The sequence below is a fragment of the Bufo gargarizans genome, chromosome 4, assembly GCF_014858855.1.
Source record: "Bufo gargarizans isolate SCDJY-AF-19 chromosome 4, ASM1485885v1, whole genome shotgun sequence".
NCBI classification, from domain to species: Eukaryota; Metazoa; Chordata; class Amphibia; order Anura; family Bufonidae; genus Bufo; species Bufo gargarizans.
The window spans coordinates 282,880,092-282,901,880 of NC_058083.1; the positions used below are offsets into that span (position 1 = coordinate 282,880,092).

Below are 21,789 nucleotides of genomic sequence, written 5' to 3' on the forward strand. Positions count from 1 at the left end.
GATGGGAGAAAATGCATTGGAATTGGGACACCAGATCCCACCTGACATTAGACTTGGGTTACTGTATGGTTACGGTATACTATAATATAAAATGCCTAATCTTGTCCACAATTGCGGACAAGAATAGGACATGTTCTATTTTTTTTTTTCAGGAACAGATATGCGGACCTGGAAATACAGATCCGGAAAGCACATAGTGTGGTCCCATAGAAATTAATGGGTCCACAATACCGTTCCGCAAAATGCGGAACAGAATTGCGGACGTGTGAATGGACCCCAAAGGGAATGTGTCATCAGAAAAATAATCTATTGTTCAAATCATGTTTTAAATTATAGTGTAAATGACGTTTCAGTTTTAAAAAAAAAGTCTAAGGCTACTTTCACACTAGCGTTATTCTTTTCTGCCATAGAGTTCCGTCCTGTGGGCTCAATACCGGAAAAGAACTGATCAGTTTCATCCCCATGCATTCTGAATGGAGCGAAATCCATTCAGGATGCATCAGTTCAGTCACTGAACGGCGTTTTGGACGGAGGAAATACTGCAGCATGCTGAGGTATTATCTCCGTCCAAAATTCCGGATCAGGTGCCAGCATTAATTTACATTCAAAATGTATTAAAATGCGTTAAAATACTGCAATGCCAGATCAGTAAAAATTTAAAAAAAATATATATAACGGATCAGTTTCTCCGGATTACATACGGAGAGACGGATCCTTTCTTGCAATGCATTTGTAAGACAGATCCGCATCCGTCTTCAAACGCATTCCGCTTGCATGCAGATTGCCGGCGACAGAACTGCTTCCTGGATCACTCTGCTGCAAGGGTGAAAGTACCCTTAGCAAGGCTCTGAGTGGTACTAAGTGTCTCCAGTCTTCAGCGATTTACTGAGCGCTGAAGATGCCGGTGTGAAACAAGTCAGATAGGGCAGTGATAATTAAGGTACATGTACATAGACAGGGAGTGGAGTGGTGACAAGAGGAAGGCTGGAAGCCTCTGTAGACATCTTCAGCCCTCACAGACTCTTCTTAGCAACGCTGTCAGAGCTTTGCTAAAAAGACTCTTCACACATCTTTCTCTAATAAAGTAGATTACAAAAATGTTTACCTTCCCGATCCCTACACTACATTAAAAATAAACTAAAATGACAGTAAAAATAAAAAAAAAATGATGTTAAGAATTTTTGGTGATGTTTTATTTTCCATGTCACTATCTGTATTTACAAAAAAAATCTAATCTAAAATGATGCAGTTCTCTCACTGGCCTACTAATATGGTTAAGGTGGTTATCCAATTTCTGTAATTACCCCCAGAAAGCCTGGACCCCCCTACTTACCTGCTCCCCAGCAGCATAGTCCCTCCAGATCGCTGCATGGCCGCCTATACATCTTCCTGTCACACAGATCAAAACATCCAGTATTTGGGGAGCGGGGGGGGGGGGGGGGGGGGGGGGGACAGCCAAAAGCAGGCCATGACGGTGACCAGCCTCCCTAGCATCACCCGGAGAGATGCATCAGTGGTGACCGGGCAGCGATCCGGAGGGACGTGGGTACCAGGGAGCAGGTAGGTAAGCTCTAAAGGAGGGGCATTCTGCGGGTCACTATAGGGATTGGATAACCCCTTTAAGACCTTCTGTTCTGTACAGGTAACGTTTCAGTAGCAATCTCATTATCACCACATGCAGAATCACAATGACAGATTATCACCTCATTATAGGTAACACAGGATTCACCATTTACAATAGGTGATATCACAGCTTGTCTACTCCCTCCTGACCTCTGTACAGGTCACAGACATAGAAAAACCTCCCACAAAAGTCAGCTACAGCCCGTTGCATCTATGGCCCGTGTGGCTGCACTCAAAGAACAGGAGGCCTTGATATACTGCATTTTAGGCCTAGTGGCCAGTCCGAAAACTGCATGATTTGAGGACTATTTTTTTAATATAGATAGGGACAAGGAAAATTTTAAAAAAGTCACCAAAATTCAAAAAATTATATATTATGAAACATTCCCTTTAAGATGTTACAAAACACTGTACTTTACCAATTTATCTAAGGTCATAATCATCATTTTAAAAACTCAGCCTCTCCATCTTATCCTTTTTGCCCCATGAATTGCACTGTATTTCCAAATGTGTGGGCAGGCGTACAAGCAGAGCAGACTTGGACATGGTGAACTGCTCACGCTGGGAACACTGGTGCATGTGTCCAAAATCAACATGTAAGATTAACATCTTTTCCATAAATAATTGAAACCCTGATGACGATTTTTCTTTACAATATCAATGTGAATTACACTAGTGTTTTTGCTTTAGTGTCAAACAATAGCACATGCCCAAACAATTGCAGCGTTTGGCCAGCAGATGTCCCTAGCAGTCTACAATCCAAGAAGCACAGCTTCAATTTATTCGTAGAGTTCTGTCACATGAGAGCAGCATAAACACATTTTTTTGCATAAATCGATTATGGATATTCTTCCCCACAGCGAAGTCTGTGCAGCGTGACATATACATTGCGTGTGTGCACTTTATGATCAGCTTACCCTCCAAATGACGAAGCACCAAAACTTGGTATCTGAGGAGCCCCCATGTACTGGAGTTCAAAGTCCTAGCAGCATAATCATAGTGCTTAGCGTCACTTACGATCTGACAAATGTCCCCCAGGCCGTCTCAGGCTACGTTCATACCTACGTGTGAAATCCATCAGAAGAACCTGACAGAGCTCACTGCATCAGGCATAGCAAACCGCCGGATTGACCACAATGGGATCTGACAGGGATTCAGCCGCTTTCCGCCATAAATGGCAGCTTTCAGATGAACAAAAAGTCTGGCGTGCATGACTTTGTCCAGCTAAAGGCCGGAGCTCACAATGCAGATGTGAAGATAGGTGAAGGGAATACGTGCCCCAATAGGCACCTGTGCATATCTCTACTGGCATGCAGAAGACATTGCAAAAGATAAGAGAGAGAAAGACACACCGTCTTGTGCCCATTCTGACAGGCCACGTGCAGAGCCGTCTGCCCCATAGCATCTTCCACGTCCACATTGCTGACGTGCTGCACAAGGTCATGCAGGAGCTCGGTCCGTCCATTTACAGCCAGCCAGTGGATCTAGGAAGAGAGACATGAAAATGAATATAAAAAAAATAATAATAAAAAAAAACTATGTTCTCTTCTGTCCTGTGGAAAAAGGATAGTTTAGTTAGTACTTACCCGTCTGCCTCCGCTCCACTCGCACAGGCTGCGGGCTCATTTGCTTGGGTCCCCAAGCACTTACAATCACGTAGCTGAAGCCCCATCTAGGCTTGCACCTAGATGGGGCTCGAGCGTGTGAGAGGGCACCGGAGGCAGTGACATCGCTGGCGTAACGGATGGGCAAGTAATAACTAATATATATTTCTACCACAAGAAAGCATGGAATTTTTTTTTTACCATGCCTGAAGAACCCCTTTAAGTCACGCCGTGCTCTGGAGCAATTCTTGTACACAGCTTTCAGTATCACTCTTTTTCTCAATAAGGACAAGCCAAATTATACAGGAGATACTGGGTCACTTGCAAATTGCCATCTCCCCTTAGCACTGAATAGGACACATTCTGTAGTGCCGTAAAATCTTGCGTCTCTCCGCCAACCAGTCATCAAATAACAGACCTGAATGGAGATTCCGATTCAGAACTCTCCTGCTGCTGAATGGAGCATGATATCAAGGAGCTTGTCACTTTCTCTACAGATGGCGAAATAAAAACCTCTCAGAACACGGGTTTAGGTCGGCAACCTGCGACAACCCCCTTTATGCTGCATTCACTTCTAAGGAAGTTCTAAGAACAGTCAAACAAGTATGCATGCTGGGAGTTGTAGTTCACAACAGCTGGAGTACCAGAAAGGTATAAGCTCTAGAGTAAGGTCAACAATACCTCCAGCGTTTCTCACAATGAGCCCTGATAAAAATCTAGATCAGTGCATGTGAAGAAAGAAATGGGCCAAGATCTAAATGTGCTTCACTAAATTGAACAGAAATCTTATGAAGGCTGAATAACAGGGAATTCATGTGAGTGTATTAAAGGCATATTCAGGATGAGAAAAAAATAAAATAAAATAAAATAAAAAAGTCAGCAGGGGGCCAATTCCCAGCACCCCCTCCGATCAGCTGTTTGAAGAGAAAGCAGTGCTCATAGGAGCACTGCCTTCTCTTCACCGTTTACCTACTCGCCATTGCAACTGCAGCAGCGAGCAGTGTAATCACTAGTATGAAGTTCCCATTCATTTCTATAGGACAGCTCCGTCCTATTCACTTGAACAGGAAGGGCTTGTACAATCGCTGCTTTCTCTTCAAACAGCCGATTGTCGAGGGTGATGGGAGTCAGACCCCCAGCAATCTGATATAGAAACATAGAATGTTTCTATATCAGATTGCTGGGGGTCTGACTCCCATCACCCTCGATGATCTATCCTGAGAATAGGTTATCAATATAAAAAATAAAATAAAAAAATAATAAAAATAAATAAAAAAGGGGACAACCCCATTAATAGCATAAACACAGAATGGGGGTCCCCGGGGTCCCCAACCCCTGCTGCTTGAGGTGGCTGCGTTTACGGTAACAACTAAGCTTTCTGTGCTATGCTGTTTCTGTAACTCATAAGTGTAGCTTAGACAGGGTACTGGCTCTCCTTACAGAGACCAGCTGTGTAAGGAGACTTCGTGGCAATGCTCCATGGGAAAATAATATGCAAAGAGGTATCTCCCAGGGAAAGAGGACCATCTTGCTAGTGACACTTTTTGGAAGTAGCTTCCAATGAATCAGTTTCACAAGCTTTGGAACATGACAAGGGGAAAAAAAAAAAAAAAAAAAAAAAAAGAGGGTGCTCCTGCTGTAGTTCATCACTCTACCCTGCATTTAACAATCATGTAAGGCTGCGTTCACACGGGCGAGATTTCCGCGCGGGTGCAATGCAGTAGGTGAACGCATTGCACCTGCACTGAATCCTGACCCATTCATTTCAATGGGGCTGTGCACATGAGCGTTTTTTTTCATGCATCACTTCTGCAATGCTTTAAAATCGCAGCATGTTCTATATTCTGCGTTTTTCACGCAGCCCTGGCTACATAGAAGTGAATGGGGCTGCGTGAATAACGCATTGCATCTGCAAGCAAGTGCGGATGCAATGCGTTTTTCACTGATGGTTGCTAGGAGATGTTGTTTGTAAACCTTCAGTTTTTTATCACGCGCGTGAAAAACGCATCAAAACGCATTGCACCCGCGCGGAAAAAACTGAACAACTAAACGCAATTGCAGCCAAAACTGACTGAACTTGCTTGCAAAATGGTGCGAGTTTAACTGAACGCACCCTGAACGCATCCGGACCTAATCCGTCACGCTCGTGTGAACTCAGCCTAAGTGTCACATTTCTCTGGTCCATCACTTCAGTTGAGTTCACACGAGCGTGACAGATTAGGTCCGGATGCGTTTAGGGTGCGTTCAGTTAAACTCACACCATTTTGCAAGCAAGTTCAGTCAGTTTTGGCTGCAATTGCGTTTAGTTGTTCAGTTTTTTCCGCGCGGGTGCAATGCGTTTTGATGCGTTTTTCACGCGCGTGATAAAAAACTGAAGGTTTACAAACAACATCTCCTAGCAACCATCAGTGAAAAACGCATTGCATCCGCACTTGCTTGCAGATGCAATGCGTTATTAACGCAGCTCCATTCACTTCTATGGAGCCAGGGCTGCGTGAAAAACGCAGAATATAGAACATGCTGCGATTTTAAAGCATTGCAGAAGTGATGCATGAAAAAAAACGCTCATGTGCACAGCCCCATTGAAATGAATGGGTCAGGATTCAGTGCGGGTGCTATGCGTTCACCTACTGCATTGCACCCGCGCGGAAATCTCGCCCGTGTGAACGCAGCCTTAGGCCAGTACTGCATTTTCTGATTTCTTCAGCACAGATCATGTAGAAGGTTATACACATCTTCAGGAAAGTCAACACTATTTTAGTTTAGTGTTAGAAGGAACAAGCACACTCTGTCATATTTCCTGCTGCCACCAGACCCTAATGACGTCACTGGGATCAGCTCAGAACCCACTCCGTTGTTCTGCAAGCCATGCCCATACTCAACTATCTAACCCTGAAGGTCCATAGCAGCATACTGAAGATCAGTTTACTGGTTACCACACCCCTGTAATATAATGTGAACAGTGTTTCCAGGCGTACGCAGTAAATCAAAGGTTAGCTTTGGTCCAGTTTCACACCAATGGTGGCATCTGCAATATGTGAGGAGTTCCAAAAAGTTGAACAAGGTATAGAAGTATTCAGCAACACCGATCACTTACAGCGGTCAGGCCCTCATTGTTGCAAATGTTGACATCCGCATTATACTCCAGGAGTTTGCTCATGCATTTCTTTTGCCTGCAAGAATTTTAATAGTACCGTAAGTTACAAACAACCTCAGGTATAATCTAGACATGACTATCTGCCCAGCTATACTTTGAGGCAGGAATGTGGTATAGGTTTCTGAAGACACATGACAAGCTTAAATGTTCTCTCAGATAGTCACCTTGAGACAAGTTCAGGCCAATATCTACAAATATGATGTATTTTATAAAGCATCTTAATAATTGATTTTGCCTTCTTAAAGTGTGGGGGGGGGGGGGAATAGAAGCAAATGTTAAAAAACTAAATAAAAAACACTAACCTCTTAAATTCCCGCCATTCCAGTGCAAATGTTCCAACAATCCCCCACCAGTCTGTCATGCCTTATTGGCTCAGCGGTCACATATCGTATTTACTGGTATCCCTAAAGGCCCCTTTACACTACTAAACTAACTAGACGATTGTCGGGAAGGAAGCATCTGCTCATCAATGGAGTAGACTGCTATTGCCTGCAGCAAGCTCCTCCAAAGTATGGGGAAAAGTGATCGCTAATGCCATCGCTTGTACCCATACAGATTCGCTGTTCGCCGGCAGCAGAGTGTTGCTTAGACAGCATGATAATTTAGGTGACCACATGAAAGATCCAATTAGTGATGAACGACCACCTTTCCACCGGGAGATTATAGCCATGTATTATAGCAGGCATGACCAACCTGCGGCTCTCCAGCTGTTGTAAAACTACAACTCCCACCATGCCCTGCTGTAGGCTAATAGCTGTAGACTGTCCGGGCATGATGGGAGCTGTAGTTTTACAACATCTGGAGAGCCTCAGGTTTGCCATCCCTGTATTATAGTATTTGTATGAACACTCATTTGTGATAATCTGCCTGAATAGCGGGTAGTGTGGCAGTAGCGTGAATGTGAGGTCACCTACTGGCTGTCAAGGTCACATCCCAGATGGCTCACAACTTGTGACTTCTGGGGCACATGCACTGGATTAGCAAGGGAACTGCAGAGGCAAGTAGCGTTTTTTTTGTGTGTTATTTTATAACATTTGCTCCTTCCCCCTCAAGAACTGGGCAACCTCTTTAATCCTGGGTGTACAGAATAATATAACAAAAACAAAGACATGTCCTCCAAGCAGGATATGTTGGCTAATCTCTAAATTTTACACCAGTACGAAGGTTAGTAAGACCGCAGAGTGCACCTGTCTTTGTTTTTGTTATATTATTTTTACTGTTTGTCACATCCACACATTTGCTATCCTGTGTAGGATGTCCATTGTGGTACTTGTGATCCGCTGCAGGCATCCTCCATTGTATGCATTTTTGCTGGGGATTTCCATTAGCAGCGGACCACAAGGGCAGGATCTGCCCCCCCCCCCCCCCCCGGGTATAGATGCACCATTGCATATGGGGTTGAGCACTTCCTGCTTTTTAATACCACGCCAATCTGTAGTTGGTGTACAGAATACAATTCCTACAGTCTACTCTGTGGTAAGGTTTTATTAGTGCAAGATACGTTTAGGCCACATGCACATGGCCGTGTAGCTCATGCAGATTTTCTAGGCAGATTTTGCTGCCGAATCCGCACCAAGATTTGCATGCATTACTGGGTTTGCCCCAGACTACACCCATTGAATTGCAATCTGCACTGAAAATCCACACAAACAACTGACATACTGCAGATTTCTGTACCACAGGACACTCATCTACTTAGGCTACTTTCACACTAGCGTTCGGGCGGATCCGTTCTGAACGGATCCGCTCATAATAATGCAGATGGAGGCTCCGTTCAGAACGGATCCGTCTGCATTATTTTTAGCATATAACAGCTAAGTGTGAAAATAGCCTCGTACGGATCCGTCCAGACTTTCAATGTAAAGTCAATGGGGGACGGATCCGCTTGAAGATTGAGCCACATTGTGGCATCTTCAAACGGATCCGTCCCCATTGACTTACATTGTAAGTCTGGACGGATCCGCACACCTCCGCACGGCCAGGCGGACACCCGAACGCTGCAAGCAGCGTTCAGCTGTCCGCCTGTCCGTGCGGAGCGGAGGCTGAACGCCGCCAGACTGATGCAGTCTGAGCGGATCCGCTCCATTCAGACTGCATCAGGGCTGGACGGCTGCGTTCGGGTCCACTCGTGAGCTCCTTCAAACGGAGCTCACGAGCGGACCAGCGAACGCTAGTGTGAAAGGAGCCTTAGCTGGCACTCTGCTTGACAATCCATGAGGAAAGCATTGTGTGCATGTGGCCTTAGGGTCCTCAGTATACAGACTGTTTGCCCTGACCCTGCAGCAAACTCCTCTCTGAGAACACACAGCACCTGGCGAGAGGGGGCAGGATGAAGTGGACTGCTTAGGCGATTCAGCAACCTCCGACACTCCAGCTGTGGTCCAACTATGACTCCCAGCGTGTACACTTGCTTGGCTGTTCTCAGAACTCCTACAGAAGTGAGCTGAGCATGCTGGGAGTTGTAGTTTCAACATAGCCAGAGTGCCGGAGGTTGCTGATGTACAACAGTCTCATATAACAGGGGAGACGGCAAAGAAAAAGTTTCACTCTATAAAACTGAACCTTCCTTTCAAGCTAATCCTCCACACATACCCATTTCGTGCTGCCAAATGAAGAGGTGTGCATCCCGAGATATCTTGATAGTTTGGGTTGGCTCCTCTCTTCAGAAGCAGAACTAAACACTCCACAGAGCCGCAACTGAAGAACAACCACCAGATATTAAGGACAAGAGACAGACAGGTTAAATAATCCAGCACTGAAAAGGACTAATACAGGCATGCTCAACCTGCGGCAAAACTACAACTCCCAGCATGCCCGAACAGCCTACAGCCATCAGCAGGACATTGTGGGAGTTGTAGTTTTTACAACAGCTGGAGGGTCGCAGGTTGAGCATGCCTGGATTAATGCATTACTAAAATATTTCACAATTTAAAATAAAAAATAAAAATCACTTTGTATTTTGACTTCACTAAGACTACTTTCACACCAGCGTTTTTACTGGATCCGGCAGGGTTCAGCAAAAACACTTCCGTTACTGATAATACAACCATCTGCATCCGTTATGAAAGGATCCGGTTGTATTATCTGTAACATAGCCAAGACGGATCAGTCATGAACTCCATTAAAAGTCAATGGGAGACGGATCTGTTTTCTATTGTGGCAGATTGTGGCAGATCCCCATTGATTTGCAGTGGGGGTCATGCCGGATCCGTCTTGCTCCGTATCCCAGGACGGAAAGCAAACTAAAACATGTTGCGGTTTGCTCTCCGGTATAGAAACGGAATGCATTTTGGAGCATTCCGTTCTGTTCAGTTCAGTTTTGCCCCCATTGACAATGAATGAGGACAAAACGGAAGCATTTTTTTTCCGGTATTGAGCCCCTATGACGGATCTCAATACCGGAAAACTAAAACGTTAGTATGAAAGTAGCCTAACGTACCACTTTTAAATTTCATTGTTTTATTGCCTGCTGTAAATGTAATATCTTGCCAGACTCCTGTTATGCGAAGGCTCAGATGACAGCTGTATAGCTCAGCAACTGGGTCACATGTCAAACAGCTTAATGAAGATAAAAAAAACTAAACTAACAGGTAGACACCCACCCGCGATGCTTCATTCAACTCTACAGGACTGCCGGACAGGACCAAGTCCTGTACCGGGCTTCTCCTTGCAGTCCCAGAGAGTTGTATGGAGCAGCAGCACACATGCTACCACTGGAGGACCTCATTCTTGTGATCCGTGGAGGTCCCAGCAGTCAGAACCCACTGATCAGATGCTTAGCCCTGGTGGAACAAGGTTTCACCTATCCACAGATACATATTGACAGTCCATTTATACAGAGTATGTGTGACCACCACTCCAGTCTATAAGACTGATGGTTCATTCCCATATGAATGATCGCCATGTAACAATTCATCCGCTAAAGCACTTCCCAATGCAATTTCATAAGCTAGGAGGTAGCCCATAACATTAAGCTGGCCATACATTAGGCAGTTCACACGACTGTTAATTAAATGACTTGTCTTTCATGGTTGGTCTGTGAAGGTTGTTATCCTGGAAGTTAAAATGACAATTCAGACAAAACAACCGATCAATCTTGCCTGTGATCTGTGGCCTGCTCTGGATTTTCGTTGACAGGATACAGATCTGTCATTCAGCAAGAACAACTTTTCAGCATCCGACAACTGAAAAAAAAAAATCCAAGACAACAGATCAACTTTTTGACAGATATCTGCCATTGGTTGAAATCTGTCACAACCATTCATGCCATGAAAGTGCACCAATGGTCTACAGAAAATAGTCTAAATCTGCCTTTTAAAGACACCCAAAATCTCTATTGTATAGTTTGCTTGGAAATGTTGTATCCATAATGTTTTTTTTATGTTACATAGAAAAAGTGCAGGCAGAATATCAGCAAATGTGTGAAACAGGTCTGCTAAAGGTACAACTGGTTCAACCGGTTCTACAGGAAAACAGTTTGAACAGTCATAATAGGTCTTCCACCATCATAACTTGAGGGCCATCAAACAGGTTAGGAGGAAACCTTTCCTAGAATACTGAAGGTATGTGCATTACCTTATATAGTTCACATTTGCAAAAACATCCAGAAAAAAATTGTTAAAGAGGTTGTCTCATCACAGACATTGGGAGCATATCGCTAGGATGCTGGGACCCGCACCTACAGTCAGGTCCATAAATATTGGGACAGCGACACAAGTCTAACATTTTTGGCTCTATACACCACCACAATGGATTTGAAATAAAACGAACAAGATGTGCTTTAAATGCAGACTGTCAGCTTTAATTTGAGGGTATTTACATCCAAATCAGGTGAACGGTTTAGGAATTACAACAGTTAGCATATGTGCCTCCCACTTGTTAAGGGACCAAAAGTAATGGGACAATTGGCTTCTCAGCTGTTCCATGGCCAGGTGTGTGCTATTCCCTCATTATCCCAATTACTGTGAGCAGATAAAAGGTCCAGAGTTCATTTCAAGTGTGCTATTTGCATTTGGAATCTGTTGCTGTCAACTCCAAAGAGCTGTCACCATCAGTGAAGCAAGCCATCATTAAGCTGAAAAAAAACAAAACAAACCCATCAGACAGATAGCAAAAACATTAGGCGTGGCCAAAACAACTGTTTGGAACATTCTTAAAAAGAAGGAACGCATCGGCGAGCTCAGCAACATCAAAAGACCCGGAAGACCTGGATGACCGAAGAATTCTTTCCCTGGTGAAGAAAACACCCTTCACAACAGTTTGTCAGATCAAGAACATTATCCAGGAGGTAGGTGTATGTGTGTCAAAGTCAACAATCAAGAGAAGACTTCACCAGAGTGAATACAGAGGGTTCACCACAAGATGGAAACCATTGGTGAGCCTCAAATACAGGAAGGCCAGATTAGAGTTTGCCAAACAACATCTAAAAAAGCCTTCACAGTTCTGGAACAACATCCTATGGACAGATGAGACCAAGATCAACTTGTACCAGAGTGATGGGAAGAGAAGAGTATGGAGAAGGAAAGGAACTGCTCATGATCCTAAGCATACCACCTCATCAGTGAAGCATGGTGGTGGTAGTGTCATGGCGTGGGCATGTATGGCTGCCAATGGAACTAGTTCTCTTGTATTTATTGATGATGTGACTGCTGAAAAAAGCAGCAGGATGAATTCTGAAGTGTTTCGGGCAACATTATCTGCTCATATTCAGCCATGCTTCAGAACTCATTGGACGGCGCTTCACAGTGCAGATGGACAATGACCCAAAGCATACTGCAAAAGCAAGCAAAGAGTTTTTTTAAGGGAAAGAAGTGGAATGTTATGCAATGGCCAAGTCAATCACCTGACCTGAATCCGATTGAGCATGCATTTCACTTGCTGAAGACAAAACTGAAGGGAAAATGCCCCAAGAACAATCAGGAACTGAAGACAGTTGCAGTAGAGGCCTGGCAGAGCATCACCAGGGATGAAACCCAGCATCTGGAGATGTCTATGTGTTCCAGACTTCAGGCTATAATTGACTGCAAAGGATTTGCAACCAAGTATTAAAAAGTGAAAGTTTGATTTATGATTATTATTCTGTCCCATTACTTTTGGTCCCTTAACAAGTGGGAGGCACATATGCAAACTGTTGTAATTCCTGCACCGTTCACCTGATTTGGATGTAAATACCCTCAAATTAAAGCTGACCGTCTGCAGCTGAAGCACATCTTGTTTGTTTCATTTCAAATCCATTGTGGTGGCGTATAGAGCCAAAAATGTTAGAATTGTGTCAATGTCCCAATATTTATGGACCTGTATATCAAGAACGGAGACCCAAAATCAGTGGAGGGCGCACTGTGCATGCGCAGCCGCCTTCCATTCATTCATTTTCTATGGGGTTGCCGAAAATAGCTGAGTGCTGGCTTGGCTATTCCTGTCTGGCCCATAGAAGTAAAGGCCAGCAGTGGCAAGTCATGCACAGGGTGCTCCCGTTCACTTCTATGGGGAGAGCGCTTGGAGGATACCAATACCAAGCAGTGGAACCATAACCTATAAGACAATGGGGGGATATCCTAGCAATATGCCTCTATTTTCTGAGATGAGACACCTTTAAAGAGGTTTTCTGGGTGTTTAATATTTATGGCCTATCCTCAGGAAAAGTAATCAATACCTCATTAGTCGGGGTTCGACATCCCCGCCAATCAGCTGTTTGAAGAGGCTGCGGGCACCCTACGAGCACCGTGGCTTCTTCCTAGGCCAGGGATATCACGTTCATCATTCACATGGCCTAGGCACAGCTCTGTCCTTTTCAACTGAATGGGATACAACTGCAATACTGAGTACCGAGGCTATCCAGTGGATGGAACTGTGCTTGGAAAGCTGTAAGGAGGCCACGATGCTCACCACTGGGCTGCATCCTTGTCAAGCGGCTGTTCAATAGGGTGCCGGACCCCCACCATTTAGGTATTGATGACCTATACTGAGGAGAGCTCAGTCACGCATCTGTCATGTTAAACACGGAGTCTGAGTTGCAGATGGCCTATTATAGAGCAGGAGGAGCTGAGCAGATTGATATATAATGTTATATGAAAAGATTCAGTAAAACTTGCAAATTATACATTTTAACCTTCTGCTCATTCTGGGCTTGGAAGTCAAGGAGGCGGTCCTATCAGTGACTGACAGCCTACCCTCTATGACTGTGTATACAGAGGTAGCTGTCAATCATTGATAGGACCGCCTCCTTGATGTAAAAGCCCAGAATGAGCAGGAATTTAATATACATAAATGACTAATTTTACTGAATCTTTCCCCATAAAACAATACATCAATCTGCTCAGCTCCTCCTGCAGATTACTTTGCACTTTCATGGTGACAGGTTCCCTTTAAGCACCCGCAAAAAAAAGACAAAAGTACTAAACAAAACAAAACAAAAAAATTGAACAAATGTTAAAAAAAAATCTGTGCTGCGGATCTGCATTTCATCCATATTTCCAAATACAACTGTGAAGGAACCCAAAATGTGCTGGGTCAGGTGGAGGAATCTCTATTCTGGTGATGTGACCTATAGTTCATAGAGTGTGCCAAGTCAGTGAGAGAACATTGCCCATAGACAAACAGTAGGAGCACCTTATTTTGTTCCAAGCCCCAATAAAACCAAGTGATTTTTATTTATTTTTTTCATTTTTAAAAGTCTGTATTTTGTTCCGTGAATGATGAGACGCTTGCTTTTTGACGAGCTAGAACATCAGATGACGTGATAAGCTACATACATTTGCAGATTCTTCACTCTACCGCCCTAATAAAATACTGTAATCAGACAGTCTGAAGGCCGTTTTCAGGCATTATCAATCATTAGGCCACATATGCCTTTGTAAAGAAATTTCTCATCCTGCCATCCACTAAAAGTTTTAACTCCCTGACTCTCAAAGTGGCTCATTTTAGGTGGGGGGGAGGCTTTCCTGTCAATACCTGGCTTCAGAGGAGAGTTGGGGCTTCAGTATATACATTAGATGGACAGCTAGTTCCAACAAACGTTCATATAATTTTTTATTTGCCAACATCAAATAATTCAGCATGCAAATCTAGTTACTTTTGTAATTTATTTTCTGTTACAAAAGTGTTCCAGTTGTGAGATATTCTCTGTAATTCATTATAATGGTGCTCCCTGGTATTTAATCGGTATAGCAATGTGCATGTCCATCTATTAAGATGGTCACAAATGCTCAATGCCACCAGTCATATCTACTGATAGAAAGAAGCTTTGACAGTTACAGGGAGAAAGCTGCCACAGAAAAGACACTCCCCTGAGCTGTGATAGAGGGCATGTCCTTCTACAGTTCTCCCTAAGAAAGGACATGCCCCTGAGCTGTAATAGCGGGCATGTCCTGCTACAGCTCTCCCTATCCCAGCTCAGGGGAGTGTCCTTTCTTAGAGGGCATGTGCTGCTACAGCTCTCCCTATCCCAGCTCAGGGGAGTGTCCTTTCTTAGAGGGAATGTCCTGCTACAGCTCTCCCTATCCCAGCTCAGGGGCATGTCCTGCTACAGCTCTCCCCATCACAGTTCAGGGGAGTGTCCTTTCTTAGAGGGAATGTCCTGCTACAGCTCTCCCTATCCCAGCTCAGGGGCATGTCCTGCTACAGCTCTCCCTATCCCAGCTCAGGGGCATGTCCTGCTACAGCTCTCCCTATCACAGTTCAGGGGCATGTCCTGCTACAGCTCTCCCTATCACAGTTCAGGGGCATGTCCTGCTACAGCTCTCCCTATCACAGTTCAGGGGCATGTCCTGCTACAGCTCTCCCTATCACAGTTCAGGGGCATGTCCTGCTACAGCTCTCCCTATCCCAGCTCAGGGGAGTGTCCTTTCTTAGAGGGCATGTTCTGCTACAGCTCTCCCTATCACAGCTCAGGGGCATGTCCTGCTACAGCTCTCCCTATCACAGTTCAGGGGCATGTCCTGCTACAGCTCTCCCTATCACAGCTCTGGGGAGTGTCCTTTCTTAGAGGGCATGTTCTGCTACAGCTCTCCCTATCACAGTTCAGGGGCATGTCCTGCTACAGCTCTCCCTATCACAGCTCTGGGGAGTGTCCTTTCTTAGAGGGCATGTTCTGCTACAGCTCTCCCTATCACAGCTCAGGGGCATGTTCTGCTACAGCTCTCCCTATCACAGCTCAGGGGCATGTCCTTTTTTAGAGGGCATGTCCTGCTACAGCTCTCGCTATCACAGTTCAGGGGCATGTCCTGCTACAGCTCCCCCTATCACAGCTCAGGAGCATGTCCTTTCTTATAGGCATGTCCTTTTACAGCTCTCCCTAAGAAAAGACACTCCCCTTGAGCTGCCAGCTTGAAATAAATCTAGCAGAGCAATGAATGGGGAGATCTCTGGATCCATGTGAGGTACAGGGCTGGTTCTAGCTTTATTAAGAAGAGGCTGTCATACACTATATAATGTCTGATTTTCATTTTTTTACATTAGTCATAGCATAACTCCTTAAAGGGATTCTGTCAGCTAGTTTCAGCCTATAGCGCGGAGGACATGTGCTGCTATATCGCCACTAGCACATCCACAATATACATTTCCCATAGCTACGAGTGCTATTATTCAGTCCAAAAAATAATAATTTATATATACCATATATGCAAATGAGGCTAGTAAGGAGCCCAAAGGGCCGTTACCAACGTTTCTGGAGCCAAGCCACGCCCACTGTGAAGGAGCCTAGCTCCGCCCGGCATCCTCGGAATCTCCACCTTGCTCCCTCGACGTCGCACAGTAAGGGCTCTTTCACACGAGCAGATGCCGTGCGTGGAATCCGCTACGTGAAAGAGCCAAGCCCCGTTCCGGACAACAGAGACACGGAGCGTTAACATGAGGCTCTTTGCCTCTCCGTGATCTTTTTACTACAAAATCACAGTGAGATAAAGTTGTCACTGTGATTTTGTAGTAAAAAGATCACAGAGAGGCACGGAGCATTATCAATCATGTTAATGCTCCGTGTCTCTGCTGTCCGGAGCGGGGTTTGGCCCTTAGAGCACTGTAATCTTGTGCATGCCAGCTAAGGCATGTGCAGTTCATTACTTGAGGCTGATGCCAGCACAGGGAAGGAACACTATGCCGGAACTAACATGCGGCGTACTTGCGCATACGCGAGATTACAGAGCTCTAACTGTGCAACGTTGGGAGAGCAAGGAAGAGATTCTGAGGATGCGGGCGGTGCAGGGCTCCTTCACAGTGGGTGTGACTGGGCTCCTGAAACTTTGTATATGTATGCGAAAAAGGTTCAAAAAAATCCAGCTCCCCTTCGATAAAGGAATCTTTATTTTGCTTGCGGTAAAATCTCATCCAAATATGGTTACAAAAAGTCTTGTCTACGCGTTTCGGGCTACCAGAAACAATTCCAGCCCTTACTCATGACACAGTAAGACATTAAAAGTGGCACCTTATAACGGGGAACTGCACCTGTTTTCACTAATTGCGTTCACATGACTGCAAATACCCTCAAAAGACGCCTTTGAACAACTCTTCTCATGAAAATAAAAATAAAAAATAAACGTACAATACATAGTAAAAGAATCTATGCAAGAAGCACATAAGATATAAACTGGCTAGGAAAATAATATGTGATAAAAAGGAGAAATTATGTTCATAGATATGGATTATTGTTGCAAGATTAAATCTAGACGTTTATTCAGACCATCTGGTTGGCGCGTATTTAATGCAAAAATCTTTCTTCTGTGGTCTTCTCCGCGTTTGGGCAAAAAAAACTCTTTCTATGCCCTGTACCACCATATCCGATGTGTCCCCACCATGGCAAAATGCAGACTAGCTGCAGATACATTGCGATTGCCATGGTGGGGCACATCAGAAATGTGTTTGCGTATTCTGGCTTTGAGGGCATTGATGGTGCACCCCACATATTGCAGCTTACATTTTTTGCATGTAATTAATGCTGCGGCATTTTCTCCGGCCAAAAAACGCTCCGGTCCGGAACTGAAGACATCCTGATGCATCCTGAACGGATTTCACTCCATTCAGAATGCATTAGGATAAAACTGATCAGGATTCTTCCGGCATAGAGCCCCGACGACGGAACTCTATGCCGGAAGAAAAGAACGCAGGTGTGAAAGAGCCCTTAGAGTTTTTATTTCTGTTAGTAACTGTACTGTGGGGGTTCACCCCCCTTCAGCACATTTTCCTGTCTTGGATAAACCAGGGATCCTCTTTCAATGGTTGAAACCTGTCGTTTTGCCTCCTCAACCTGTTTTGTGCCATAAGCTCTTTTATATAATCTGTGAGATATTTTCAGCCTCAATCATGAAGCTTTTTCCATCCGTGCAGTTTCTTCTTGCACATATTATCTCACCCCTTGGTATATTGGCTATGACATGTTTAGGGTGACAAGATGTGGCATGTAGTGTGGTGTTCCCTGCCATGGGTTTTCTATAAGTACACGTGAAGACTTGATCGGTGGAGGGACCGATATATCATGGTGGACACTAAAAGAGTGTCCACACAGGAGTTGATATAACCGCAGAAGGATGGTATGGCCACCACATCACCTGTCCAGATTAGGATCAGGTCATCAATGTAACGGCCATACCACCTGATATAATGCCAGAAAGGGTGGATGTCGATGAGGAGAAAGCTCCTCTCCCACCATGCCATAAAAATATTGGCTATGGAGGGAGAGAACTTGGCCCCCCCATCGACACCCCCGATATCTGAAGATAAAACTTATATAAACACAAAAAAGTTACGCCTGAGGAGGAAGTCCACCACCAAAAGTACATATTCCTGCAGGCCTGCAGTAATATTCCCATATGTCTTTAAGGACCAGGCTAGATGGGTGATGTGGCTGCCATACCATCATTCTGCGGTTATATCAACTCCTGTGTGGACACTATTTCTTTTAGTGTCCACCATAATATACGGGAGGTTTCATTTTTGGATTTGCGCCCGAGGGGGGATCCATCCACCAATCAAGTCTTCACGTGGACTTCTAGAAAACCCATGGCAGGGAACACCACACTACATGCCACATCTCGTCACCCTAAACATGTCATAGCCAATATACCAAGGGGTGAGATAATACGTGCAAGAAGAAACTGCACGGATGGAAAAAGCTTCATGATTGAGGCTGAAAATATCTCTCACAGATTATATAAAAGAGCTTATGGCACAAAACAGGTTGAGGAGGCAAAACGACAGGTTTCAACCATTGAAAGAGGTTCCCTGGTTTATCCAAGACAGGAAAATGTGCTGAAGGGGGGTGAACCCCACAGTGCAGTTGCTAACAGAAATAAAAATTACAATAAAAACTCTAAAAGTATTAGTAACAGGAAGAACAATCTGTTTGTTACACAATACAGTACAGGGTTCAAACAAATATGTTGCATTATAAAAAAAAACTTTTTCCTGTCCTGGCATATGACAAGGAATGAACTGACATAGTTGCAGATGGGGTCCAATGTGCAGCTAGAAGAGCGCCCACAATCGCAAACTATGTCAGCCCTAGTCTATACCAGGAAAAGAAAAAAAAAGAAAAAAGAAAGAAAAAAAAAAAAAATCGCAACCAGTCTGGCTTAAGACCAAAGGGAGCTACAGGTGCATCTGTTGCACGCATATATCTATCTCCAAGACCTTTGTTTCAGCATCAAATGGCAGAGTATTTCAAGTGAAATCATACCTTAACTGTAACACAACTCATGCAGCCTAATTAATTACATGCAAAAAATGTAAGCTGCAATATGTGGGGTGCACCATCAATGCCCTCAAAGCCAGAATACGCAAACACATTTCTGATGTGCCCCACCACGGCAATCGCAAGTATCTGCAGCTAGTCTGCATTTTGCCATGGTGGGGACACATCGGATATGGTGGTACAGGGCATAGAAAGAGTTTTTTTGCCCAAACGTGGAGGAGACCACAGAAGAAAATTACTAAATAGAGAGTCCTCCTGGATTTTTGTATTAAATACGTGCCAACCAGATGGTCTGAATAAACGTCTAGATTTAATCTTGCAACAATAATCCACATCTTCAGAGCCCACGCAGCTTCCATATCTATGAACATAATGTCTCCTTTTTATTACATCTTAATATTTTCCTAGCCAGTATATATCTTATGTGTTTCTTGCATAGATTCTTTTACCATGTATTGTACGTTTTTTTTGTTTTTTTTTCATGAGAAGAGTTGTTCAAAGGCGTGGCACTCTTTTGAGGGTATTTGCAGTCATGTGAACACAATTAGTGAAAACAGGTGCAGTTCCCCGTTATAAGGTGCCACTTTTAATGTCTTACTGTGTCATGAGTAAGAGCTGGAATTGTTTCTGGTAGCCCGAAACGCGTAGACAAGACTTTTTGTAACCAAATTTGGATGAGATTTTACCGCAAGCAAAATAAAGATTCCTTTATCGAAGTGGAGCTAGATTTTTTGGAACCTTTTTCGCATTTGTGCTACCCCGGGCCTGACTCGGGCTTTCCGTGCTCACAGGTGAAGGAAGGGCAGGGGAGAGCTGCTGAACTTTCCTTTTTACTAGTTTGTATATGTATATAATAACATTTTTTGACTGAATTAAAGCACTCAGAGCTATGGGAAATGTACATTGTGGATGTGCTAGTGGCACATGTCCTCGGCTCTATAGGCTCAAACTAGCTGACAGAATCCCTTTAAGATTGTAAAGGCCAACTGATGAAAAGTGACAATGTTTAAGTTAAACTATGCTCTTAAATCACATTTTCCATTTTAACCACGGAGGAAAAAGTTGAATAGCTTTGCAAATACTTTGCTTTTCTTACCCGAATTGGCTTAGATTAAATAAAATGGAAAATAAATGCATAAATAATAAATATCTTACTTGGCAGCAATATGAAGTAAACTTCGTTTTACTCTTCCAAAGGCGTAGTTGACATCAAACTTAGAATTTAAAAGCAATTCCTGAACAGACCTAAAAGAATAAAAAATTGATAGTAAAAAAAAAAAAAAAAAAAAATAGTAAAATGGATTAAAACACAAAAAGCATGCTTGATTTACTAACAAAAGTAATATTACACTAGTAAAGTCAGGCAACACATATTTAAAGGGAACCTGTCACACTGAACAGGAGGTGCTGAGCAGATTGATATACTGTTTTATAGGAAAAGATTCTGTAAAACTTGTAATAAATTCATTTATATTCCTGCTCATTCTGGTCTTTGAAGTCATGGAGACGGCCCCGTGACTGACATTATTCCCTCTATGACTGTGTATACAGAGATAGCTGTCAGTCACTGACTGAAGACATGGAGACGGTCCTATCAGTGACTGACAGCCTTCCCTCTATGACTGTGTATACAGAGGTAGCTGTCAATCACTGACTGAAGACCAGGAGATGGCCCTATCAGTGACTGACAGCCTTCCCTCTATGACTGTGTATACAGAGGTAGCTGTCAATCACTTATAGCTCCGCCTCCTGGACTTCAAGCCCAGGATGAGCAGGAATTTACATGACTGATATACACATTTTACTGAATCTTTTCCTATAAAACTATATATATTAGTCTGCCCAGCTCCTCCTGCTCTAGAACATGTTGCATTTATATATATATATATATATATATATATATATATATTTATATATTATATATATATATATATATATATATAGATATATACACATACACACACACACACACTTGTGAGTTTATATTGTTGTGGAAAAAGTGGGGTGCCGTACAGTATGTAGGGAGTACAAAGTAGGAGGATCAGCCGTTTCTGAAATATCACTGAAGATAAAGGGTTTGCCTGGTAAAAAATAAATTAAATTAAAAAAAAGGTCAGAATGGCTCAAAAAATGTATAGTCATGCTGACCTCCCCGATCCAGCTTGCATAGGTAAATGTAACCAGTAAGCCAATCACTGGTCACTGGTGCATCAAAGGTAACCCATAACATTTATAGAGGCACCAGGGAGTAGAGACTGTCGGGGAACCTGGAAAGCATCAGAGCGGAAATGGAAAGGGATTGCCCATAGCAACCAATCTGATTCCACCTTTCATTTTTCACAGCTACTTTGGAAAGGTGGAATCTGATTGGTTGCTATGGGCAACTAAGCCAGTTCTACTTTACAGCAGATTGTTAAATCTCCCCCTAAGTGGTTACAAAAACAGGACTACGGTCATTAAAGCGTCACTGAGTTTTCAAAAGCGACATGGTTTATGGAAGTCCATTTATTTGTCTTTCAAGAGGTTCTCCCTTACAATGTACAGAGAAATCTGCTCCTGCTTGACGTCTATGGAACGTCTTATTGCCTGGGTGCATTCCTGGTCTAAAGTCCACAAGAATTTGTCCACCCAGGTTTCTATACTTTTTAGGACTGTCCAAAAATTCTTAATTGCTAATTCTGCCCCTTTCAGGTTCTGTTAAAGGGGTTGTCTGGCCTAGGAGTCAA

At 43.7% G+C, this 21,789-nt stretch overlaps 1 protein-coding gene across 4 annotated transcripts in view; it reads right to left on the minus strand.

Annotated features, from left to right (window-relative positions):
* The window catches only part of HACE1 (HECT domain and ankyrin repeat containing E3 ubiquitin protein ligase 1), a 99,566-nt gene that overhangs the window by 74,366 nt on the left and 3,411 nt on the right, over positions 1-21,789 (minus strand). For 3 of the 4 annotated variants that reach the window (XR_006388640.1, XM_044289566.1, XM_044289565.1), the window contains exons 3-6: positions 20,219-20,308; positions 8,977-9,081; positions 6,325-6,400; positions 2,976-3,107 (exon numbers count right to left, since the gene is read on the minus strand). Coding sequence is in view for 3 of the 4 variants with exons in the window: in XM_044289566.1 (XP_044145501.1) it covers positions 2,976-3,107; positions 6,325-6,400; positions 8,977-9,081; positions 20,219-20,308 (403 nt within the window). In the remaining variant the exon portion in view is untranslated. Of the gene's footprint in view, positions 1-2,975; positions 3,108-6,324; positions 6,401-8,976; positions 9,082-10,484; positions 10,569-20,218; positions 20,309-21,789 lie in introns of all 4 variants that reach the window. The other variant, XM_044289567.1, reaches the window with a different exon arrangement.